Source organism: Bos mutus, chromosome 5 (genome assembly GCF_027580195.1).
Source record: "Bos mutus isolate GX-2022 chromosome 5, NWIPB_WYAK_1.1, whole genome shotgun sequence".
NCBI classification, from domain to species: domain Eukaryota; kingdom Metazoa; phylum Chordata; class Mammalia; order Artiodactyla; family Bovidae; genus Bos; species Bos mutus.
Window position 1 is genome coordinate 105,879,086 of NC_091621.1, and position 26,276 is coordinate 105,905,361.

General features: G+C 53.1%; 1 protein-coding gene across 4 annotated transcripts in view; it reads left to right on the forward strand.

Moving 5' to 3' along the window:
- EFCAB6 (EF-hand calcium binding domain 6) overlaps positions 1-25,961 on the forward strand; it is a 252,473-nt gene extending 226,512 nt beyond the window's left edge. For all 4 annotated transcript variants that reach the window (XM_070371471.1, XM_070371470.1, XM_070371472.1 and 1 more), the window contains 6 exons: positions 8,224-8,451; positions 15,873-16,103; positions 17,609-17,768; positions 19,200-19,384; positions 22,761-22,910; positions 25,548-25,961. In XM_070371471.1, the coding sequence (XP_070227572.1) occupies positions 8,224-8,451; positions 15,873-16,103; positions 17,609-17,768; positions 19,200-19,384; positions 22,761-22,910; positions 25,548-25,670 (1,077 nt within the window). In that variant the 3' untranslated portion in view covers positions 25,671-25,961. The remainder of the gene's footprint in view (positions 1-8,223; positions 8,452-15,872; positions 16,104-17,608; positions 17,769-19,199; positions 19,385-22,760; positions 22,911-25,547) is intronic.
- Positions 25,962-26,276: the final 315 nt, after the last annotated feature.

Here is a 26,276-nt window from a genome sequence, read left to right on the forward strand (position 1 = left end):
AGAGGCGTGTGCAACCGTCCCTTCTTCCTGTTCCGTGTCAGGCGCTGAGTGATGATGGCAAGTGCGGCCTGAGCCCCAGGGGGACAGGACAGGGTCTGGGGGGCCCTGCACTGAGCCTGTAAGCTCCCCCCAATGGTCACCCAGCACTGTCTGCACTTGGAGACACCCCAGTTTGAGCAGAAGGCGGCATCAGAGATGTCGGGGTTGTGGGGGTAGCGGAGGGGCTCTGAGCTGGGGCAGAAGAGGGGGCTCTGGGAATTCAGCACAGGCCTCCCTCTGACCCCCCAGTCCGTGCCGCCTCCCTCTGACCCCGCACTAGTTGGAGCTGCCTCTTGGGTGAGTCCAAGCAGTAGCAGGATTTAGAACCACTGGATTTCACTGTAAAGCTTGGTTTTTACTAAATGAGCTACGTGGCTACATTTGAGTCCAAGAAAAGCCCCACAGAAGCGCAATGTTATCAGCTGGTTCTTTGCTGACCGTGTGCTTCGTATCTTGGCGCATTCTTCCTTTTCTGTATTGTGCTACTGCTGCTGGGTAGTCACAAAGGGGACCGGGAGTTTTTTTTGCACAGGTGGTCTATATTTCTCTGTGATATCAAGAGGGACAAGCGTTTAGTAAAACAAAGTTCTATACAAATACCCTTGAAAAAATGAGAGATGAGTCCTTCCAAACATGGAAATCATCCTGTAATTGGGTCAGACCCGTGTACATAAGATTCCACTATTGTTTTGTTTTTTTTTTTCTCATTTGTAAAGTCACCGGAAGAGCCTTGCGAGCATCCAGTTGTCAGATGACGGCTGCAGGAGGAGCGGGCCCACCGCTCCCACTCCAGACAGTCGTGGGGACGGAAGCAGGCACCCGACGCCCCATCCTTTCCCCAAGCTCTGTCTTGCAGCTGCGATCCCTATCCTGAGGAGGCCTTTTATGTAAAGCGTAGTTGGTTTTGGAAAGTGACATTTGCATCTGAAGATAGTGGTGTCTTTTCTGATGAGGAGAAACACTGCTTCCAGTTATAGAAAAAGCCCTATTTTCCCCCATTCAGATAGAACAGTCACGTGACAAGTGCCAGGGACACAAAAGCGCCAGACCAAGAGCCATCTGTTCCTCCCCAGCGTCTCCAATCACTCGGAGCGCGGCTTTGCAAAAAAGGGAGCAGAACATGGGCTCCTGACCGCGTCAAGCCCAGTGCCCCAATGGGTGAGCCGGGAGGCCCTGCCCTCCCGAGGCCAGTGGGTGCCCCGGGTGGCACGGGGTGGGGCGGGCTGGGACTGCGTGCCTGGGGCCCGGGGACCTTCCGGTCCCGGCTGGTCCCACGGGCACCAGGGCGACGGCCATGGTGCCGCTGGGGGCAGGGCCCCCACGACCTTTGTTTCGGTTTGTGCCCTGTTTGTAGTTTCCAGGTTTTCTGCCGTGAACACAAGTAATCATCTCTGCTGGCAGCCCAAGCATATTCCCCGACCGGCCGTGAAACCAGCCTTGGGACAAACCGGAGTCGCCCTCCCTCTCTGCGTCCTCAGCCTGGCCCCTGGTGTGGCTCTGGGGAAGTTGGGGAAGAGAACTGGGGGCGCAGGAGGCCAGCGCTGCTCCCCCGACCTTCACGCCAGCTTGCCGCGTGAGGTTCGTGAGGATCTGTGCCTCCTTCACCTCCGGGCTCTGAGGCTTCCTCCTCAGGGAGCCATTCCCATCAGCTGTGTCGAGAGTACACGACCCGTCTCATAATCTCTGCTCACCTGTGAAACTGGCTCTCCTCTCTCTCCCCGGCCCCAAGACCCTCCCCTGGCAGAGGCTATTTAAGGATCATCTTTTACTTCCATCTCCCGCGCATCAGCAGAAGAGCCTGGCATGCAGCAGACGCTCCAGGGGTGTCTGTGGATGGCTCGATGCAGCCATCGTGGGCGTGCGTTGAGTGTTAGTCCTCTCTGGGTGCATCACCCGCGTGTGGGTCACATGCCTGGCTCAGGTGCTCGGGCGCCCCCCTCCCGCCCCTCCCCCCAGACCCTCTGGGATTCACTGTGACCCCGTGTCGCTGTGATTTCCTGCCCAGGCAGAGATGGGCAGTCACACCGAGCAGGGCTCCCGGACCCCTGCCCCTCCTCTGCGTTGCTTGCCACCAAGCCGTCCCTGCCTCCTGACCTCCAGACTCCAACCCGCGGGAGAGGCAAGATTGCAGCTCAGGAGCCCCAGTTGTCTGCCCACCCCTGCCCTGTCTTACTCCTCCTCCAGAGAGCAAGCGTTAGTGCTGGTGTGTGTGTGCACATGTGTGCGTGTGTGTGGTCATGTGGACCAATTTGCACATTGCAAACATTTTACCATACTGTTAAACTATTTCTTGAAGCCTTCTAAATAGCTGCATTGTAGAAGTACTATGGTTTATTTAGCCATTCTCCTGATTTAGACAATTTTGACCTCTAAAGTGTTGCTAATTTTTTGTGAACTGTGTAAATAATATTGTGTGTATGTGTTAGTCGCTCAATCGTGTCCGACTCTTTGCGACCCCATGGACTGTACTGTAGCCCACCAGGCTCCTCTGTCCACGGGATTCTCCAGGCAAGAATCCTGGAGTGGGTTGCCAATTCCTTCTCCAAATAATACTGTAGTGATCGTGATTTCATGAATTCATCTTGTTTACTTCCTTGAGGAGAGTCTTCAAAGGGCAGGTGCCAGGTGGAAGGACAGGCACTTTCGTGGCTCCACCTACCTTATTCTACCTTTCCCAACCCTGATATTGTCACTCCAGAAATTTGTGTTTCTTAGAAGAAAAACAAACGGAACCTTGGTTTCATTTCCATTTTATTTTTAAAGAGTGATAAAGTTTTCTAAATTATTATTTCACTTTTGGCCACACTGTGTCTTCATTGCGGCACGTGGGCTTTTCCTTGGTTGTGATCAGCGGGGCTGCTCTCAGTTGTGGTTGCCGGCTTCCTGTAGCAGTGGCTGCTTGTTGCAGAGCGCAGGCTCTGGAGCGCCAGCTCGGCAGTTGTGGCATGTGGGCTTAGCTGCTCCACAGCCTGTGGGATGTTCCCAGACCGCGGGGTGAACCTGTGTCCCCTGCCTCGGAAGGCAAGATTCTCAACCACTGGACCACCAGGGACGCCTCTAGACCAGAGCTTTTTAACAGAAGACCCGGGGTGGCCGTGCAGAGCGGTCATTTGATTGATTGGCTATGCTGGTGACACTGCTGATCCATTCTTTCTTTGAACAAAGATCAAGGCCCCACTGTGTGCCGGGTTCTTTAAAGCACTCGGGGACTCAGCAGTGAGCAAAAGACTGGAGCCCTGGCCTTGAAGTTTATTTTCTGTTGGGATGCAGAAAATTAGGTTAAATATAAGGTGGATCAGAGAGCGGAACGTGGGACAGAGAAGGAGAAAGAAAAGGGAGCGGGAATGAACGTGTCGTTCGGCTCAGGAATGTGTGGAAACCCTGAGGGGAGGGCAGGAACAGCAAGTGCCAAGGCCCTGAGGCAGGAACGAGCTTGTGTGTATGAAGCTTAGCGGGAGGCTGGCACGGAGTGAGGTCAGAGGTCCCAGTGGGCGGGCTGGCGGCCATTGTGATGCCCTGCCGGTTGCTCCGAGCAACGTGGGGAGCCATTGGAGAGCTGTGCATGATCTGACTTGCACTTTACAGAGATTGTCCTCAGGGGAAAACGATGCTGGCTTTTTGATTATGGCTCGGCCCTCCCCCACCCCTCTGCCCAGAGAACAAGTGCTAACACATATGTGCATGTGATGCTCATGCGTGTGTACTTTTAACAGATTGAGGGTGGAAGGAAGGAGGCCATGATTTGTGGCAAGATGATGGGGGCCTGGACCAGGAGGTGAGGGTGGAGCAGTCAGCTTCCAGGTACGCACTGGGCGTGGGGCCACTGGGATGTTGGCGAGGTTTGGACGATAGATGATAGGCAGATTGCATGATGGACGCATCACAGAGGACTCCAGGCAGGCTGGGCCACTGGGCCAGTTTCCATTTGCTGAGATGCAGACCTCGGGGGGATGGTATTCTGAAGCTGTTAACTCAAGAGGGAAGAAAGAATTCCCTTTATGAAACTGGGATGTTCAGTCTTGCTTAGGAGGGCTGCCCTCACCCAAAGGTCTCTTGGAGTCAACCAGACCACACTGCACCCTGCTCCTTTTTTTTTTGATTCCACATATGAGTGATGTCATATGGTAACTGTCTTCCTCAGCCTGACTTACTTCACTCAGTGTGACAATATCCAGGTCCATGCGTGTCGCTTCAAATGGCACTGTAAATGCCAGAACAATGTAAATGTTCCTTTTTATGGCTGAGCAATACTCCACCCTATTACTCCATCCTGTGTGTACCACACCTCCTCCTTCCTGCTGCCTTTGTAAGTTTGTAACAATGGGCTTTGTGAAGTAAGGGCTCAGTCACAGAAGAGACTTCCTTCTCACTCATGAACAGCCTGAGTAGGTGTCCACTGTTCTGCTTGTATATCCTGGGCCTTACTGTTCTCATTCTATTGTTCTGTTTATATCAAGTTTGTGGTGTTTTGATATCTGGTGACTCAGAAACATCATTGCTAGCCTCTTCCAAAAATTCCGTGGCAAATCTCACATATTTATGTCTCTATATTACGTTTAATATCTATGTCTAATGGGTCTCCCCCCCTCAAATAGCCATTGTGATTTTTGCTAGAGTTTTATTTATTTATAATTTGAAAAAGGTTTTCTCTTCTGAAATGGAGTCTTCACATCCAGAAACATGGTATGTGTCTGTTTTTAGTCCAGTCTTGCTTTGATAACCTTCAGTAGAATGTGTCTGGCTTTCTTCATATAGGTCTCATGCCTTTCAGATGAAATCTATCCCAAAGTATTCAATAGCTTTGTCATTAATGTGGATTTTTTTATGAGATAATTTCTAACTAGTTGTATTTATTGTATAAGAAAAAAGGTATTACGTTTTCTGCATTTTTTACTTTAATTCAGCCGCTTTCATAATTGTGTTGAGATTTTCTAGTTGTACAATCATACCCAAGAGTAATGATAAATGTTGTTTTTCAACATTTGTTTTCAACTATTTATTTCATCTTCCTGTCTTATTTCAAAGGCTAGAGCCTCTAAAAATGTGACCAGCAGAACTGGCGGTGAGCCTGCCTGTCTTGTTTCTAACTTTAATGGAAATGCTTCATATCTCACCCATGGCACACATTGACAGATAGTGTCTGATTAATACTCTTGTGTTTAAGATGTTCATTTTATTCCTGGATAGTATGTGTGTACTTTTCTATTCTATACCATTTTATCGGGAATGACTGCCAAATTTTGATAGATGAACTTTGCCATGTGTTGATATGTGACCTTTGCTAATTATAAGGAAAACTTCCTAATTCTTGGAATAAACCCTAATTGATTTTGGTGTGCCGTTTTAAAACACAGCACTAAATATTCCTAAAAAAAATGGTTTTAAAAAAAGTTTTGTTATATTTGCCATTATGTCCGTAAACTAGATTGGCTCATATTTTTCAAGTGTTTTCTTGATTATATTTTTGTGTTAGGGTAATATACAATGAACTGGAATACTATATATCCCTTTTTGTGTTCTGGAATAATTTGACTAATGTAAAAATTATCTGGCTTCCCTGGTAGCTCAGCTGGTAAAGAATCCGCCTGCAATGCAGGAGACCCTGATTCAGTTCCTGGGCCAGGAGGATCCCTTTGAGAAGGGATAGGTTACCCACCTCAGTATTCTTGGGCTTCCCTGGTGGCTCAGATGGTAAAGAGTCTGCCTGCAAGGCAGAGACTGGGTTGGGAAGATCCCCTGGAGGAGAGCATGGCAACCCACCCACTCCAGGGCTTGACACCTTTTTAGTGATAGATGGTAGCTCTTTTAACAGCTTTTTAAACTTCTTTTTTGATTACCTGTCTATTCGTAATGTTACTTACGTTAAATTTAGTAATCTATATCTTGCTAGAAAATGATTCAATTTCCTCTAGAGTTTAAAGCATATTAACCTAAGATTGCCCATTTTACTTTGTTAGAGTTCTTCCATATCTATTGTTAAAACAGAAGAATTTCTGATTTGTTTTTTGTGTTAACACTTTCAAAGAGCATTCACACACCCCGTCTCGTGGGAGCCTAGATTCCTCCCGGAAAAAATGAGGAAACCCAGGAAAACTTGATTCGACGGCGTGTGGATGTCACACGGCCAGTTAGAGCCAGAGTCAGAGGGGTCTCCACCTTGCCCCGCGCAACACGACACCCGTGTTCTTTCCAGTTATGTTCACCCGTGGCACGTCCTCCTCAGGCCCCACAGGTGTGACCAGCATAGGGATGGAAACCACCCAGCAAAGATCCCTCTGCTCTCTGATCAATGACACCCCTCGCGGTGTTTAGGGAAAGGCCTTCATACTTAGACACAGGAGGCGTGTTTCTAACTGTTCGAAAAAGTGTAAGATGCATCTGTAGGATCACTTTTTTTTTTCTAGAATGAAAAATGAAAGGCATTTATTCACTTTGCAGATGGCTCCCAATGGATGTATTTGAAAGCGTCTGTTAACCTTTGGGTGGTCGAGGATATAGTGGGCTGTGGTATGAGTGTTGTAAGGGTGTATAGCCACGCTTTTGATGGTGTTGTCAGCAGCATCCCGTGTTTGATACAGTTTTGTAGAGGAACGTTCTGCTCTGTCCTGCAGGAAAGTAGCATATACTCCACATACTCCTGTGGAACTGCTGAACTTGAGTCATGACCAAGTTTTCACATAGGTTGTGGGGAATGGATGCGATCATCTGGCCAGGTGCTGGTGCTTTGAAAGAACCGGCCTTCTAGCCACCAGTCACTAATGGTTTTGACTGGAGAAACCCAATGTATCTGAGAATCCACCCTGGTGTGGGGACAGCCTTCATGCCTTATTACCCCTGGGTTCTCATGGAGCCCAGCCCCGCCCCCCAACCCCAGGGCCCCACCCCTTCCTCATAACTCCAGGAGCCCACCTGCTGATGTGGTGACCACAGGTCTGGCTTCTGGGGCCTTTTCCTAGTGGCAGCAAAGAGACGCTGCAGGCCTCGCCCTTCTAACTACCCTTGCAGGAGGCTCAGGACTCAGTCTCTGCCCACCCCGCCCCCTAGCCCCGGCTTCTCCCTTCCAACTTCAGTCTCCTCGGTGCCCAGGGTAGACACAGAAACCCTTGTCATTTCCAGGGCTATTGAGAATCAATCAGTAACTCGACTCACTGCTCTTCCTGTGGTCTCTCTGTCCACCACACTGATCATCAGCAGTTACTGAACGTGGGCTGCAGGCCTCCACAGGCCCCTCTGGCTCACCTGGCCACATGCTCACTGCCAGCCCATCAGCCTGCCATCCAGTAAGAAGATCCTCTCTTTCCTCCTGGCTCACACCTCCCCGCAGAAAGCTGTCCTGTGCCCAGACTGGTCCTATCCCTCCTCAGGGCTCCCCAGCACCATGGACAGCGTCCCCAGGCCCTGTAAGCACCTCCCAGGGGTGCAGAATGAGATCTAGGCAAGCAGGCCAGCTCCGTGGTCCCTGCAGCCTCCAACTGCAGGACTCTGCACTCGCCAGGATTAAATCCCTGAGGGTCTCAAAGTCTCAAGGACACTTCACCGAGAGTGGAGCTGCAGCGTGATATGGTAGCAGTCAACAAAAAGAAACACCATTTACAGGACTTCCCCGGTGGTCCAGTGGCTAAGACTCCACTCTCCCAATGCAGGGGGCCCGGGTTCGATCCCTGGTCAGGGAACTAGATCCCACATGCCGCAACTAAGAGTTTGCATGCCACAGCTAAGACCTGGCACAGCCAAGCAAATAAATTAACAATGCCATTCACATCACAGCTGTCATGAGCATAAATCAGCCCATACGGAGGGCTGGAAATGAAAGCAGTCTGGATCCGCATCCCTATTGAGTCCCTCACCACTCAGAGCAGACATTCACAGTGTGTGTGTTCAGCAAACCAGGGGACAGGCCGAGTGAGCGAATGGCTGAGGGTAAGAGGTGTGCCCTCCTCGGGCCCGGCCCTTGCCCTGCCCTGCGGGCTCAGTCGCTTTGCTCCCTACTCTGCGGCTGGTCAGCCCAGGCTCCCACTTTTCAGGCAAGTCTGCACCTGCAGTCCTGCCTCTGGTCTCTCTGACTCCTGGCTCAAGTTCCTCAGGAAGCTGGGCCTCCCAGGCCCCACCCTTGCCTGAGGCTCCCAGAGCTAAGGCAATTCATTATTCACTAAAGGGATCAATTTTCTGTTCTGTTTTGCCCAGACCGCTGTGGAGTGGGCTGAGAAGATGCCCAGAGGTCCACGGCCCTTATCGCCCAAGGAAATGGCAAACCAGGAGCTGCTGGCTCGCCTGCACAAGGCCCTGACCTCCCACTACCACGCCATCGCCCAGGAGTTCGAGAACTTTGACACCATGAAGACGAACACCGCCTCCAGGGACGAGTTCCGGTCCATCTGTACTCGCCACGTCCAGGTTCTGACGGACGAGCAAGTAAGGACTGCGTTCTGTTCAGCCTCCTAAGCAGTGTCATTATGAGCATCAGGCCGGCTGTTTCCCAGAGTATAGAGAGTTTAAGGTTGTTCTCTATTTTTTAAATATGGGAAGGGTTTTTTTTTTTTTTTTTGGCAGTTTTGGGGAGAGGGGGATTGCTGCTGTTGTTTTAAATCTTACTAAAGAGACACAGGAGCCTTCTGTTCCTGTAACAGGTATGGAATGCACCATCTCAATTAGAGTGCAAATCATGTCACCTTTATTTTTAAAATCGAATTAAACTCAGCTCCAGCTCCCGCTACCCCTCTTACTCCTTCCCTGGATCATTCTGGGGCCCAACTGATCCAGAGAAATGGCAAGTTTCTCTCCACACTTGAGCCGGGGAGGTGAGGCTGGACAGAGCAGGTGCTCAGCATGTCCCGCGGGTGGACCATGTCCACGTCCCCCACCCAGACCCCAACAGCCCAGGCGCTGAGCAGCTAATAACACAGAGCACCAACAATCTGAACACACACGTGGCTGTCCCTTCTCCCCCAGAAAATGCACTGCCACCAGCCCGCTCCTGCTTTCAGACGAACTGAGGCCCCATCCATTCCCAGAGAATAATTCAGATGAAAAAGGAAATCCAGAACACTCACAAAAGCAACCCAGCCTCCCCTCTTCCTCCTGGTTCCACTCAGACCTAGCCCATGCGCTTCCTACAGCTCCCTATATGGGAATGTCACTCTGTCCCGCCCCCCCCCCACCCAGAGCTGGGAGAGACTCCACTCCAACCTCAAGACTCCTAGTCTCAGAGTTTTTAGGGTAAGGACTGAAAATAATCTTGAGTGATCATCACACCCACCCTCCAGCCCTACTCAGGCCGCTGAACTCACTACCCTAAAGAATGAATTTGTTAAAGATATTACTAATACGAACATCAGATCTCACTTTCCTAAAATACCACTTCTTTGGGCATTATGACCATTTTTTTGCTAAGAAAAATTAAGCGCTCTTTCCAAAGAATTCTGTCCCGAAGAACAACCACAGCAAGTGAAGCTGTTTGAAATACGTCTCTCCATTGCTACCAATGGATGGAAGCCTTTCAAATTAATACAGTTGCATTTATTATTCTATGGAGCCAACTAATAAAGGTTTTGCTAATAAAGGTTTTACTAATAAAGATTTTTCATTCCATCTAAATGAGTAAAATTTTACTCTAATTGTAGATGTAAATTAATGACATGCTGGCGTATCTGGCATTCTCAACAGAGAATTTGATTTTAATGGTCCACGAAGAAAAAGCTTCCCCATCCCCAGCACAGACACCCCCACCCCCACCCCATATCCCCTGCCACACGATCAAGCACTTAAACGCTGCCTTCTAAAAATACACGGACATATCTCAGAGACAGACTGCATCATCAAAAGCGTCAAAGTCTGGCATAAGTACCGCGGTTTAAGTTGGGTGATGATTAGCAGAAATTGTGCTATATTGGGGAAGCCTGCTTCTAGATACAGGCTGGTAAACAGAAAGCAAAAGCCCCCGAGATCCATATGTTTTCTCCTCGCATGAGCTGCTTAGCCAACGACCTTCTCAGGTGGATGGTCCTGAGTCTGGCAGAGTAAGATGCAGAAGTAACGTGCACGCTGGACTGGACACGTCCCAGCAAGGGGACGAGTCCATCGGAGACGCTGGGACAGGTCCGGCCAGGTTCAGTAGCTTGCCGGTACAGATTCTAGGACTTAGTTTATCTACATTATAAACTTATCTCTAAAAGATCCAGTCATCGTGAATCCGAGGGGCCAGCTTTCTTGACTTAACAGAGCTCCCTAAGCCGAGAAGTGCCACATCTTTGGAAAACTTTTGGCACAATTAAACTTTCAGAAAAGGAGAGTGGCTTTCAGAGCAGGTGAAGTTGGACACTGAAGGTCTTCATGGCTCTGTGTAAAGCATGTTATAAAAGGCCATAGAACTGTGTCCTCTTGGATCTGGCTTAAGGAGACAGGGGCCCCACAGGGAGAGCCTGTCCCAATGAGGCGATTTAGAGCAGCCCATGGCGACTGCCTAAAGACTGTGACTACGCAGCTGCATTAGGGAGAGGAACTCAAACGTTTCTGAACATTCCAGATGTGATGCTTCTAAAGCAAACACCTCTAGGAGTGAGAGAAATGTAGGCAGCCCTGCTTCTGCACTCGTCCAGCTGTGTAACCTTGGCATACTCAGCCTCTCTGAGCTTCGGTGTCCTTCCCTAGGAGATGGGACAGCGCTCCCCAGGCTGGTCCAGGCGCCCTCCACCCAGGCTGCAGTTCTGCCTTCTCCATCTTTGACCCCTGCTGTCTCTGCCTGCCCCCGGCCCGCCCCCTTGTATCTCTCTGGTCAAGTGAATTCTTTTCTGACCACGCCTTTCCCTGCTGGAGCTGACCACACCCCGCTCTGCCCTACCCGTCCCCCACCCCAGCTCTCCATCTGCCGACCCCTTGGCACCCTCTTGCGTGTCCTTGCGCACAGCGCTGTCTGTCTTGGCTGCACAGTGAGTGCCCAAAGGCAGCAGGCACCCCCTCCTTCACTGAGGAGTGGACTTCTGGTCCTCTGAGCAGAGTGTTGACATCAGGTCCTGGGGAACCAACGAGGGCCTGCTCCCTGCCTCCCTTGAGTCTGCATCCCGGGAGGGTAGAGAGAGATTAAATGCCTGTGGGAACATCATTTCTGTGATTCGACACCACTCTCTGCTATAAAGGGAGGCTCGGCATGCTAGGAGAGCAGAGCTAGGGGCTGGTCTGGACCCAGGGGGTCAGGGTGCTTTCCTTGAGGACACAGTGCTGGGATGTGGACCCAGGAGACACACCCTGCTCATGGGGTCTTTGTTCCTTGAGGGGCAGATGGACAGTAAACAAAATATGTTAAGATATGTGTATCTTGGATGGCCATAGAGGCAAAAAATAAAAACCAGGAAAGAGTGAAGTGCTGGGGAATTGTTGTAGGGAGGGGTGGGGGCAATACATTGTGAGGAGGGCAGTCAGGGGAGGCCCCTGGGAAGGAGGCATGTGATTAAAGACCAGGCCAGGTGGATGGCTGGGAGCAGACGAGGTCGAATCACGGATGTGTTTCGGAGCTGGAAGCAACAGGATTTGCTCAGTGAGTCTGGGTGTAAGAGAGAGAAGAGGGGCAGAGGATAAGGAGGCCGAAGGAGCCAGGGATGGGGTGCTGCTGGGGTGGTGACAGGGAAGGGGGGTGTTGGGTGCCTCACTGATCTGATGTCCACCATCACCCACCTTTGGTCCCACTCCCACTTCCTGTTCACTTCCTCTTTTGCTCAACCGCATCTTTACTTGCCCTTTCAGGGACAAGTAAGCCAGAGAGCTTCTCTATTTCATGCTCATCCTCGAAAGGTAGTTTGGCTGGGGATAGAGTTCTAAATCCAAGTTTTCTCCCCCTGACACTTTAAAGCGATCTCTTAGCTGCCTTCCAGCATCTCTCCGTGCAGGTGAGACGTCTGCTAATTATCACATGCTTGCTCCAGGGCCCAGGTCCCAGCGAGAAAGAAAGGCAGGGGCTGCCAGTGCCAGTTCCCTTTTACCAGAGGCCCCGCGCCGAGACTGGGGGTGAGGTGTGAGGAGATGGGAGCCAGGCGGGCGCTTGCGATAAGCCCCAAATGCTCCACACGCAGCTCGCCCAGGCGGATCAACCCTGGGCATGGTCCCCACTTGGAGGTGGTCCCAAAGCTGCCTTGGCTGGTCCTAGAGACTGACTGGGCTCCTCCTGTGTTGGCCTCCAGGCCTCTATCCTCAGTGACCGTGGAAATCCTGCGCCCACTGTCAGCATCAGGCTAGCCGCGGCTCTCCCCAGCTGCCTCTGTTTCCACGTCAGGTGGTGGGCGATGGCCTCAATCTAACTGCCCGTCTCACACGGGGGCCTCTCGTCTGTTCCTGAGAGAGTCCCACCCACCACCTGCATCACACCAGGCCGCCAATGCCACGCTGCTCGTCTCTGTTTCTGCTTAATCCCATTTCTCTGTTGTGTTTGAACGTAACAGTGCATTTTAAAAAATAGCTTCCACCTCTTGGATGAAATTCTCCTTCTGTTCATGCACATTGTGCACCTTTTCTATTACATCCACGGACGCATTAGTTCATGGATCTAATGTGTTGTTGTAATGTCCTTAGTTTAATGTCCATAGTTTTTTTAACGTCCTTGTCTGATAATCCCCACACTGGGGGTCATCTCTGAGTCTTACCTGTTGACAGCTGTATTTCTTGGCAATGGGTCAGTTTTCCTTTTGTTTGTATGTAGAACTTTTAAAAAAAAATTGCTGAATGACAGACAGCATGTAAAGGAGAATCGTAGACTGTGGTGGAAATAATATTTATGGCTGGAAACAGGCTTACCTCCTCTCTGTCAGGCTGTGAGTGTGGGGGTTTGTTGAGTCAGTCTGGTGGGTGATCGAGCCACATTTGAATTTTGTTACTGCTATGCTCGCCCCTGGTGTGCTCGGGGGCAGATCCCTCCAGCAGAAGGAGCCCCCCGGGCTTGAGTGGACTCGCTTTGCCTCCCTCAGCGGCTTCGCCTCCCAGGAGAGGGTATCTGGAGAAACGGGTGGTGTCTCACATCTGTCCTCCACCAGTAGCCTCCCCTTCAGGAGCAGCAGCAAAGGCCAAGAAGGAGGGCTTGTGAGCTTGATCATTCCCTGTGCCCAAGACTCCCAGCCTGAGCGCCAGCCCCCATTTGGCCTTGGGGAATTTGCTAACATCTCAGCTGATTTCTTCCCACACTCCCACTTCCTCCTGAGCCCCACCGGGCATGAGAGCTGGGGTGTCAGGATCTCCTTGGAGCCTTGGGGCTCGATGGAATTCAGTCCTCTCGGCTCCTGCAACCTCAGCTTGCAGACAGGCTCAAGAAGAGTTTTGAGTTCAGATTCCTTTTTCTTGCTGGTAAGATGAGGTGGCGTTCCCTTGCAGCTTGCCACCTCACGAGCAGAAGCAGGACCGAGGTCCTGAGTCCTCATGTTTAGCAGGCCGATGACTGCTCTTCTGCATTCCCAGGGGACCTTTCAGCAGGCCACGCTCTGCCACATGACGTGGAAACTCACTTGCTTTTCAGCTTATTCACAAACCACAAGAATTCTGCCCAGGTTTCATGTCCAGCTCACAGGACTGTAATTCTCCAGAATCTACTTTTGGGGTGCCCATTCCCAGTCCTCTCGATGCCTCGCCTGTCCCCGCAGCACCCCCACCCCCAGCCGCCATCCTGCGCTGCATCCCTGGCTCCATCAGTGTCCTGGGCTGTAACCTGTCAGGACTGGAGAACCACATGTGGCCTCCCATTCTTTACCAGCCCACCCAGGCTCCTGTTATCCTGTCGTTGTGTAGTCACTAAGTCATGTCCTACTCTTTTGCAACCTCATGGACCGCAGTAGCCCGCCAGGCTCTTCTGTCCATGGGATTTCCCGGGCAAGGATATTGGAGTGGGTTGCTATTCCCTTCTCCAAGGAAATCTTCTTGACCCAGGGATTGAACCCATGTCTCCTGTATCAGCAGGTGGATTCTTTGCCACTGAGCCACCAGAGGAGCCCCCGAGTCACCCTAGGGATGTGTATTCTTCCCATCGAGTCCCCTTCAGTTACAAGAAGATGAGAATAGGGTTTGCATGGTCCTGCGTTGATCTCACTGCGTCATAGGATTTCATCAGGAAGGTAGTGGGCCCTGCCTCACATGCCTGAGAACAAGCCCCTTTTGTTGTCCTGGGCTGTTTTGTAAATGTCTTCACATCTGTTCTTCAACTCATCGCCGCATCCCATCCTTTGTCTCTGTCCTTCATAGCATGACCTTCTTCCTGCCTGCCTCCCAAGTCTTGCTAAGACGGGAGGGCCTGAGAGCCCCCCGCAGCCCGCCCTCCTCTTGAGCTGCATCTTCCTTCCGTAAAGCCCTTCCTGATGATGCACTCAGAACGTGGTTGAGCGCCCTGTCCCCTGTCCCTCTTCATTTCTAAAGGGTCTTCCCGTCTGGTCAGTTTTATCATGTGAGTCTTTGGGGGATCTTCAGCCATTAACAAACGTATTGAGACCCCACTGAGTGTCAGCCCCTTTGCAAGACAGTTGGCATTTAAAGATGACTTTCAGAGGCCCCTCCAGGGAGTCTCTCGGCCCGGTGAGGTGTCACCTACAGGGGTGGCTCCATCAGGGTGCAGGTAGGAAGAGGAGAGCATCTGGTTTCCTTGGTGGTCCTGGAGAACTTTCCGGAGGAGACCTTGGTGCCGGTGAGGTCTGTCTGAGCTTCTGTGGCCACTTTCTCAAGGACCCTCACTTCCACTCCATGAAGTAGGTTTCCCTCATTGATCAAAACGAAAGCAACATGCAACTCTAGATGTGATAAATGACACTGAACTACACACACACACACACACACACACACACACACACACGAAGTTGTTACATAAGATGTAACCTTGGAGGGAAGTTGGGCAGAGGATCCGGGGACCTCTCTGTATCATTGTTGGAACATCCTGCAAACCTGTAATTATTTAAAAATTAAAAGCTTAGCACAAAAAGCTAAGACGAGTCAAGAAGATTGTCCCAGACTAAACCGTTTCTCCTTCTCAGGGCCTGGAACGTTCTCCCACTCTTCCTCAGCCCTCACTGCATCTTGTCCAGACTTTCAAGCAGCGTCGGACATGGCCCCTTTTCATTTGCTCCTGGAAAACCCCAGTGGAGCGGGCAAGCCGAGTGGCTTTCTGACCAAGTTGAGGCACAGGGCAGGAATGTCCCTCCTTGGCCTCAGGGTTGGAGTTGCTGGTTGGAAGCTGGGCCTTAGGGGCTGTAAAAAAAAAAAAAAAAACGGAAGCTAAATTACCATTCTTCTCAGCTCCCTGAAAGCCCTCAAGCCACCTAGAGCAGCTCGCAGGGCCCTCTCAGCCCAGTGACAACAGACGCGCTGACGCCAAGACCATAAACTGCTCCCCGTCCTCCAGACGCCTCTCTCCTCATCTCCTGAGAGGATGCTGTTCACCCTGAGGGTGACTTCCACTGCGCAGCAGCCCGGGCTGTTCCCAGGGCTCTGGGGCTCTTCAGCAGGAGGGAGCCTCGCCAGGCTCCCCGGGGACCCAGAGAGGCTGGGGTTTGATTTGCGTTTTCCCCTAGAACATTCTTCCGTCCTGCAGCTCAGTCTCTGTGACTAATGCAAGATTTAATGGCCTTAAAGTGCTCGCTAAGGGCCCAATTCAATTAAAAAATGTCCCGCAGAAGCCATGGATAATCTGTGCCCCTCCCCAACCCCACTTTCCCAGGAAGCTGGGGCTGGCCGGCTGGGTGTTTTTCATTTTTCAATTTTTGTTTAACTTGATGTGAGCCCGGGACCCAGCAAAGGAGCGCACCGCCTTCACTGGCTTCTGTTCCCCTTGCCTAGGGTGTGCGCTGACCCAAGGGTGACCTCTGCTGCTTTGCCAGTTTGACAGGCTCTGGGAGGAGATGCCCGTCAACTCCAAGGGGAGGCTGAGGTACCTGGACTTCCTGAGCAGCTTCAACGTGGACAAGCCGGCCACGCCGCCGGCCACGAGTGACTCAGCCAAGGCGCAGAGAGGGAGCAGCGTCCCCGAGGTCTCGGACCGGGGCCGGTCCGCAGGGTCGTCGCCCACTCGCGACCCAAAAGCGGGGTCCAAGCCACGGAGTCACCCCTGCGTGAGTTTCTTCCCATCTCTCGGCATCTCACTGGGTCCACGTTCTCCCCAGGCCAGGGACTTCGTGTCCCCAAGGGTTCGGGTGACAGAGGTGTCCTAGAATGAGCCCCTGGGCCCGGGGGGGTTCTGGAGAGGAGCCACTGGTGGGTCCTCTCAGTCACCTGCCTTGGAGGGGAGGGTGGTGGGCATCAGGGGCAGAAGAGACAGAGGAGAATTGGGGGTGGGGGGCAGGACCTGGGGGAGGGGGCAGGTCAGCCATTGTCAAGGGCGTTGTCACCCAGGAACACAGATGCCCCCAGGGTGGACAGATCTGCTGAGGGCCATGTACCGAGAGGTAAGGCGTGTTAATGCCCATTTTACAGTTGAAGATCCAACACTCTTAAGAGGGACCCGTGTGGGCTCAGGGTCCCTTGTTAGTACAGAGAGGCCCAACGGCAAACCCATCCTGTCTGACTGCACAGCCCTGGTCCTGGGCTGAGTCCCCCAGCCCGGGATGAAAGGAGGGGCTCAGTCTCGCAGAGGGTCTCCCTTCCTCTGTAAGAAGCATGACGAGGGGTGGGGTGGTGTTTGAAGGGATGGCAACTGGGCACGTGAGCACCCACCTCCATGCTCCATGCGTGGTGAGCCATCCGAGACGGAGCTGGTTCCTCATTCAGTCAACACGTGTCTACTGCACACCTACTATGTGCCGAGAATGAACACCGGCCCCTGCACTTGTGGAGTTCATGCTGTCCTAGGGGATGATGGGCAGCCAGTGAACCTGTAAGTGGAGTGTTTAGTGCGTTAAAGATGGTGAGTGGATCAGACTCAAGGGGGTCAGAGCACCCCAAGGACATCCACGTCCCAGTCCCTGAAGCCTGTGATGTGCAGCTTACCTGCTGAGGGGGGAGTCAAGGTTGCAGATGGAGTTAGAGCTGCTTATCAGCTAACAAGATTGTCCCCGAGTGTCCAGGGGGCCCACCTGACCTTGTCCAGTCAGTGGGGACACAGAGGCACACGGGACATGCAGGAGAGACTCAATTTGAGAAAGACCCACCCACCATTGCCTGGTGGCTCAGATGACAAAGAATCTGGTCTGCAACACAGGAGACTTGGGTTCAATCAGGGGTTGGGAAGATCCCCTGGAGAAGGAAATGGCCACCCACTCCAGTATTCTTGCCTGGAGAACTCCATGGACAGAGGAGCTTGGCAGGCTACAGTCCATAGGATCGCAAAAAGTTGGACACGACTGAGCAACTAACATACACACACACCTATTGTTGCAGCTTTGAAGCTGGAGGACAAATGGGGCCTTGAGCCAAGAAATGTGGGGGCCTCTAGATGCCAGGAAGGGAAAGGCTATATATTTGCACCCAAAACTGTTCTAGTTAAAATGGTTTTTCATTCTACTTCTGAAATAACACCTCCTATGAATTGCGCACCTCAAAACCCGGGTAACATCTGTAGGTTTCTCCTATAATGTCCCTCTAGAATCTCCAGGTACAAGACTGTTTTCTTTCTTGCTAGACCCCCTCGAGCATGAGCGGGACCCCGCCCCTGCAGAACTGCGAGCCCATCGAGACCAAGCTTCGCAAGAAGGTCCAGGGCTGCTGGCGCGAGCTGCTACGCGAGTGCAAGGAGAGGGACTTCAACAAGCAGGGCGAGATCCCTGGCCCCGAGTTCCTGAGTGCGTCCCACTCCTTCCCCCCAGGGTGCATGGGGCCACCTCCCAGCCCAGGTCCCCTCCTCCTGGTGGAGCCTGGGCAACCTGCAGCAGCATCTGGGGGACAAAGGCTCCTGACGCCTCCGCCCTCACCGGGCAGGTCGATCAAGTCAGTTGTTGGTTGGTTCTGTTGGTGCTGTTGGTTCGGTGTTTGCCATGTATCACTTTGGTAAACTTCAAATGGGCTTCCCTGGTGGCTCAGAGGGTAAAGAATCCACTTGCAATGCAGGAGACCCAGGTTCAGTCCCTGGGTCAGGAAGACCCCCTGGAGAAGGGAATGGCTACCCACTCCTGTATTCTTGCCTGGAGAATCCCATGGACCAGAGGAGCCTGGAGCGGGCTACAGTCCATAGGGTCGCAAAGAATCGGACACGACTGAGCGACTCATAATTACTTGCTTACTTATCACTTTGGTAAACTTCAAATATTTATGAAAATCGGTTGGATTTACGCTCCCTCTAATTGCTGCATACTGAAAATCCCATGGACCGAGGAGCCTGGAAGGCTGCAGTCCATGGGGTCGCTGAGGGTCGGACACGACTGAGTGACTTCACTTTCACTTTTCACTTTCATGCATTGGAGAAGGGAAATGGCAACCCACTCCAGGGTTCTTGCCTGGAGAGTCCCAGGGACTGGGAGCCTGGTGGGCTGCCGTCTGTGGTGTCGCACAGAGTCGGACACGACTGAAGCGACTTAGCAGCAACAGCAGTTGATGCAACAAAAACCCAGCGCAACCAAAAATTATTAATTAAAAAGAAAGAAAGCCAGACACAGATCCTCAAAGTGCACAGTGGTTGTCTCTTCAGGGAGGTCCTTGTGTTCCAGAATGGAATGTTAAGATCTTCATTAGAATGAAAACCCCAAATGCACAATTTGGTGTAGCCTAGAAGACCCCTGAGAGCATATCTCTGAAGCCCAGTTGAAAACGCTTGCAGAGGGCCAAGTCTGAATTCCTGACCCCAGGGGCCCCTGCCAAGCCCACAGCCTAGCACATGGAACCTTCCCTTCTCCCCACCTGCCTGGCCCTGCCCGACTCCCATGCGGCGGGAACCTCGCTCCATGCTCTCGCTGCCTGAGGTCATGGCCCCCCACAATGCTATGTTCCTACTGCTGTGACCGCAGCAACAGAGACCAGGCAAAGCTGGGCCAGCAGGCTAGGCCAGGACAGAGGGAGCCCAGCAGGACGCGGGGTCCCCCCGTCCCGGCCACACTTACCTTGTCACTGCCTGTGTGTTTCCACATCCGTCCAGCCAGCGGCCGCGAGCCTGTGAAGCAAGGATCGGGGCCGGGCCGTCTCAGCAAGTGAGGAGTGATGAGTGAGTGAGTGAGTGAAAGCTGTGATCAAACCAAGAGGGAACCGCCCGCCTCCAAGTGAACCGATGTGCTTGCCTTCAGCTCTCGTGGAGAAATTCAACCTGGACATCAGCAGAGACGAGTGCCAGCAGCTCCTCATCAAGTACGACTTGAAGAACAACGGGAAGTTCGCTTACTGCAGCTTCATCCAGAGCTGCGTCCTCCTGTTAAAAGCAAAGGAGACCTCGCTGATGCAGAGAATGAAAATCCAGAACGCGAATAAAATGGTACGTGAATCACCAGAGGACAGGGTGGGGCCAGGCTGCATGGGTTTCTCAGCTCCTCCTAAACCCTGTCGTCTCACTTCATGTAAGCAATGCACGTGTGAACCTTTACCAGGCTGGGAACCAGCAGCCTGGATCCCAGGCTCGCAAGCTGGCTGAGCGGCACCTGCCCGAGGGGACCTCTGTGGGTTGGAGGGAACAGAGTCGGTGGCTCACAGGGCTGCTGGGAGCAGGTTTCGGTCACTTAACTGGAGACGCAGGTTGGGGGGGGCGGCCACAGTGAAGGGAAACGCCTGTACCTCACACGTGACTGCTTGCTCGCTCATCAGGCGTCTGAGACAGGCCCACCTTGCTCAGAGACGCGGGATCTTTCTTGCATAAGCTGCACCCACGATGCATTGTCTGCAACCCTGTTGTTGCTTCTTTGAAGAGGAATGAGACCCTAAAGATGCTTAAATCTTGCAAGTGGAGGCCCTGGGTTTTCACCTTTCTCTGTCATTTGTAGCCATATGCCTCTTACCCACACCCATTTCAACCACACCGTTAAGGACACGCTTTGGTCAAGTCTTTCCGAAGCGTGAAGACTTTTCCACACTCACGTTCTATCATCTGTAACACTGAATTGAGTTACACTGAATTAAATAAGTACGAACAGGCGTTGCTGACTTGGAGACAAACACGGCCAATGCCAGTCACCCTCAGTCCCAGCTGTGGGGACCAGAGGTGTGGGGCAAGCCCGGCAGCCCCCACCCAGACCCCATCCCGCATCCCAGCGGCAGCCGAGTGATGGTGTGCCAGCCAGCAAACGGTGGATTCCAGGCAGCGAAATCTGTCATTTTGTGCAAAATCGGGCCGCATCTCTCCATGGTTTCTAGTTTAGACAAGCAACAGCTAGCACCACAGGCTTGCAGCAAACTATGGAAGAAGCACTTAGCTTTATGACAATTCTTTCTGTAGCTCAGTTATTCTGTAAGTAGAGAAAATACTTTCCTCGTTCAATTGTCAGAGGGTCCACCTGTGAGCATAATTGGAGAGCCATGGAGACCCCTGCCCGCTCTGGCCCTCCTCTGCTGCTTTGGGCCTCAGTTCTGTAAGTGAGGGGTGGTCTGCTGGCTTTGAAGAGCCTGTGAGGGGTGGCCTGCTGGGAAGAGGCTTCACGCCCCCTTCCAAGCCCCCCGTGTGCAGAGGCCGGCCTGCTCCCAGTGCCTTGCCTACCCTCGCAGAGGCGTCCAAAGGCTGCTCATGGACTGCTTGTGTGTGTGTGGCAGGGTGACTGAGATTGTGTATGGGAAGTGAGAGGCGCTCTGGGATAGGACCCCCCACCCCCCAACCAGGAGCCTGGGCCCCCTGGCAGATGTTCCAGCTCACCTCCGTGTGCCCCTGCCTCGCCCCCAGCTCTGGTCATGCACCCAAACCCAACCACAGCCTCCACTCCGCAGCTCAGGACAGTCCTGCCTTCCATCCAGGAGCCCACCCTGGGCCTGATTGACAGGTGGTGAGACTCCCGGGAGCCTCTCCCAGGAAGCAGTGGGACCAGGGCCTGCCCCGCCCCTGCCTGGTCCCCTCTGCAGGCGGCCCCTGGCCCCACCATGCCAGCCGTCTCAAGGGCCATTTCCTTTTCTAGTGTTTTGAGGCTTTCTTCTGTAGCCTTAACAGCACATACACTCCTCTGAGGAAGTGAGCTGGGGCTTTGCTTTTTTTTTTTTTTTAATAATTCTAGTTATTTACTTATTTTGGCTGTGCTGGGTCTTTTTTTGCTGCACAGGCTTTTGTCTATTTGCAGCGAGCGGGGGCTACTCTCGAGCTGTGCTGTGCGGGCTTCTCACGGTGGTGGCTTCTTGTGTTGCGGAGCACAAGCTCTAGGCATGTGGGTTTCAGTAGCTGCAGCTCCGAGGCTCTAGAGCACAGGCTTTCCCTGATGGCTCAGATGGTAAAGTGTCTGCCTGCAGTGCCAGAGACCCGGGTTCGATCCCTGGGTCGGGAAGATCCCCTGGAGAGAGCAATGGCAACCCACTCCAGTACTCTTGCCTGGAGAATCCCATGGAGGGAGGAGCCTGGTGGGTTACAGTCCGTGGGGTCGCAGAGTCGGGCACGACTGAGCGACTTCACTTTCACCTTCAGTAGTCGTGGAGCATGGGCTGAGTTGCTCCGAGGCACATGGAATCTCCCAGGACCAGGGATCTAACCCATGTCTCTCCTGCATTTATAGGCAGATTCTTAACAACTGAGCCACCAGGGGAGCCCTGGGACTTCGCTTCTGGGGGGCACTGCTAGCGGCCAAGGACCCCTGGGTGGGTTGGTGTCCCGGGCTGGGATGGGAAAACCCTTTCTCAAGCCAGACTTAGGTGTGGGAAGAGCAAGTGCTCACAGAATCCCTTCTCTTCCGTGGGTGGGGACCAGCTGATTGGTAAATCAGCCGCTGGTGAAGCTACAGGGCACCTGGTGAGTGTTTATCATAGGTGCTAAAGGATGTAAAACTTGAAAGCAATTTAACATTGTGCTAGTGTGTTTGATGTGGTGCCATGTTAAAAATTAAACTTTCCCAAAATGTATTGCAGATTATTGCCTACAGTTCACCTCTGTGATATTCAGACATGTGTTGGGGCTAAATCACGCTAAAATACCTTGTTTTCAAATCTGATAGCACCTAAATGAAATAATCACAGTGTAGTGTGCTGTCTAATTACTAGATATAATTACAACCTTGCGATTTTTAAAAAACTCTGTTCATTATAAGAACCTACTAGAAGATCCAAATCGAACCTCTTTTTTTTTCCCCTCCAACTATTTCGGTTATCTGCCTGGCCATCCCCTCAAATACACAGGGAGGGGTTCCCTGGGAGGTGGTCTGGTGGTGTTGGCATCAAACGGAGCCCCGAGGGGTCCTGATCCTGCCCCTTTGCCTCCCTGAGCCTCCATTTCCCGGTCCAGGAAATGGTGATGAAGAGACCTACCTTCCTCCCAGGAGACGCTGTTTGTGCTGAGATTTGTTTAGTCACTAAATCGTGTCCGAGTCTTTGCGTCCCTGTGGACTGTAGCCCGCCAGGCTCCTCTGTCCACAGGATTCTCCAGGCAAGAACACTGGAGTGGGTTGCCATTTCCTCCTCCAGGGGATCTTCCCGACTCAGGGATCGAACCTGCATTTCCTATGTTGGGCAGGCAGATTCTTTACCACCGAGCCACCTGGGACGAGCCTGCAGACTCCCTTCCAGCGGGGAGCCCTGGGTGGGGAGTGAGCCCTGGGGGCCAAGACGAAGCAAGGCCCAGGAGAGGAGCTCACAGCCCTTTCCCTCCGCCTCGGGCCACAGCCTGTCCACACCATCCTTCCCACCCCAGAGCTCCTTTCTCACCTCCTGATGGGTTTTGGCTCTTCTCCCAGAAAGAAGCCGGCGCCGAGACCTGCTCCTTTTACTCTGCCTTGCTTCGGATTCAGCCCAAGATCGTGCACTGCTGGAGGCCGATGCGGCGCACGTTCAAGGCCTACGATGAGGGCGGGACGGGGCTTCTCAGCGTGGCTGACTTCAGGAAGGTGAGCATGGCTCTTGCGGGGCTTCTCCCTCCAAATAGGACGTGGTCACCAAATGCCAGCGGCCAGAAAAACCTCACCAGGCCCGGAGGAAGGCCCAGGCATGGGCAAGCTGTCCAGACCTCACTTCCTGGGCTCCCCCAGGTTACTGGGGGCCACGTCCACTTGTCGTCTGCAGCCGACCCCAGGCTGTCCCCACCCCAAAGGCTTCTAGAATCCCGCTGGGCCTTCCCAGGGCACCAACACCTGAGTGCAGCCTTCCACTGCCGCTGCTCCTCAGAGCCCTGCCTGCACCCCACACGAGGCCGCAGAGCAGCATGATGACCTCGGGGACTGAAGCACGTCCTGGGCCTGGCTACTCAGGGTCCGCAGACCCCAGCCCTGCCCTGCAAGAGCCCCCCACTCAGCCCTCCCCTCTCCCTCTGCTGTCCTGGCATGGAGGGGCTGCCCACCCTGGTCCATGCAGTCTGGCCAACCAGCTCCCCCAGCAGAGACTGGACTCCGGGGCCTCTCCTGCCGGTCTGGGGGAGCACCTCGCCCGCCCCAGTCCACCAGCTGTAATCGCGACGGCCCCCACAACCCCACCTCTGGAACAGAATCTATGCTAGACTTTACCCCGCAGAACCTCTGGAGGTTAACCTTTGGAGGGTTTCCTCCCGAAGGAAAGAAACGGGCCACCCTCGAGGGTGACTTAAAACTCCCACATTTGGAATAACGCAGAACTCCTCAAATTGTCAGTGGGCCTGGTCCCATTCTTTGCTTCTCTCTCCCATCCCGGTCCTAGCTAAACACTAAGGTTGAGAAAATAATTGAAGTCTAGAATGTTAGATTAAAAATCAAATATTACAGCCAGGAAAAAACCTCAGTCAACACATCAAAGCAAGAAAGGGTTATGACCTCTCAGTGCACTTAGGAAAAATGTATTCCTTAGATTTCTCTGCGCTTCAACAACTAAGACAAAAAAATTTTATGTAAAAAAGCTTTTCTTAAATAGCGATGCAGGCAGATGAGCGGCAGTTAGTGGGTCTGAATTTGCAAGGACCCCATGCAGGGCACTAGAGAGTGAGGGGCCCCTGGAGCAACCTCCCCCCACCAGCAACACACACGCAGAGGGTGGGGCCAGGCCTGTCGCTGGCGGCGGTGAATACCCTGTCACCTCCCCAACGTGGCCTCCAGCTCACAGCGCTGGTTAGTCACTCACTCATGTCCAACCCTTTGCAAGACCATGGACTATAACCTGCCAGGCTCCTCTGCCCATGGAATTCTCCAGGCAAGAATACTGGAGTGGGTTGCCATGCCCTTCTCCAGGGGATCTTCCTGACCCATGGATCAAACCTGGGTCGCCCGCATTGCAGGCAGATTCTTTACTGTCTGAGCCACCAGAGAAGCCCCGGTCTTTACTTTGGGGTCAAATACAATTCTCAGCCAGAGAAGAGAAGGAAGATAACACCCTAAGAACTTGGGGTGGGTGACAAGCAGGGAGGGGGCAAGAGAAACGAAGACATTGCCCTTGGCAATGAGACCCGATGGGTGCTGGGCCCTCTGGACACCCAGGTTCACTCCCCTTTCCTGCTCTCAGCCCATCAGCCCCAGAGGCAGGCCAGCTGACCTCAGCCCCACGGGCCCGGGCCAGTCCTGCCAGCCCTGGAGGAAACTTGGGTTCTTCCAACCGCACTCTCTAGCCTCCTCTGAGAAATGAATTATAACACAAAATATACATAGGAAATGTATAACCTAATCTTCATATTTATTTAATACGATATCTATCACAGTTTGTCTCAGTTGCATGTAACAGAGGTGAAATAAATCACAGCAGCTTAGACATGGTAGTCTTCTTCTCTCTCATGTAAAAGAATCCCAGAGGTAGGAAGTCCGGAGCTGGCATGGTGTCTGGACTGTCATCAGGGACATCTGTATTTTTTTTCCTACCATCCTCAATACCTGGATTCCTTCCCCAAGGTGGCCTCATAAGCCCAAGATGGCTGCTGGAGCCCCAGCATCACTTCAGCATTCCAGGCAGCAGAGAAGAGAGAAGGAGGGCATGCCTGTTTTCTTTAGAGGAGGCTTCCGAAAAGTCCACCATAGCATTCTCATTTTGTTTTAGTGGCCAGAACTGTGAGAGAGGCTGAGAATTGTCACCTTTCATTTTGGCTGGGCACACAGCAGTCTGGAAGAAAATCAGGGTCTGATAATGGAAGGGGAAGGGCCAATGGGTATTGGTTGGGAAATCAGCAGGCTCTGGCAAGGGATGTATTACTGTTGAGTCATAACTACTCGATGAAGCCTACACCTGCGGGCCTGCCCTTCTCCCCTCCCCTGAAGCTGCACCCCAAGGCCTCCTACCTACTTAAGGCTCCGTGGCCAGTCTCCCCTCCAATCCCCTCCGCTCTGTCCATCTTCCTCGTCCTCCACGTTGACCAGCCTCACAACACCTGTGTTGCTAGACAGGGCTGCCTTGTTGGAAGGGTGGCGGGGGCGGGGAGGGGGGGCGGCGAGGGAGGGCGTGACTCTGGAGGTGGGCTGTCCAGGCTCGGGGTGGGAGGAGAGGTGGGCAAGGGCCCAGCCTCTTCCTGGCAGCCAGCCTCCTTGGTCTTGGTCTTGAACGGCTCCAGTACCAGGGGCGGCTCCTCTCCCCTGCAGGTCCTGAGGCAGTACAGCATCAACCTCTCCGAGGAGGAGTTCTTCCACATCCTGGAGTATTACGACAAGACTCTGTCTTCAAAAATCTCCTACAACGACTTCCTCAGGGCTTTCCTCCAGTAGGGGCCCTGCACCGTGAGCCCAGTGCGGACAGACAGGGACCGCAGGGTCCCCACGCCCCGGGAAATCTATCAGCAGAGGGTCTCATGAATGTCCGGGGCATCCCCAGGCTCAGCCCACGCCCACACCCACACCCAACCTGCATCTTTGTGAGGTCAGCCCAGGCCTGGGCTCCAGGGTTGGCAGCGGCTGCTCTGGAAGGCCCTGGGCTGCCCCATTGAGCTCAGGACCCCTCTTAGTCTGAGCAAATTAAAATGTTAGCTTTTGCAAGAATGATTCTTGAGACTTTAAAAGAACCACCAACAATAAACTTGGAAACTCAGAATTTCTGCCAGTTTTATTTGTTAAGAGCCTGCTGGGTGACTCAGGGACACCCTCCTCCTCCACACAGGCCCCGGGGCTTCCCCGACATGAGGCAGACCTGCGCCCCTGCCAGGCTTGTCCACAGGGCCACCTCTCTGTCCTGGGGGCACAGGCACCAGCCGGACCCCACGAGGAGCGGCCGACATCTGAGTCAGGCCCCATCGGTGCAGCGGGGGCTCAGCCCTTCCGGGCCCAGCGGTACCCATTTCAGAACACAGCAGGGTCTGACAGACCAAGTGCTGGGCT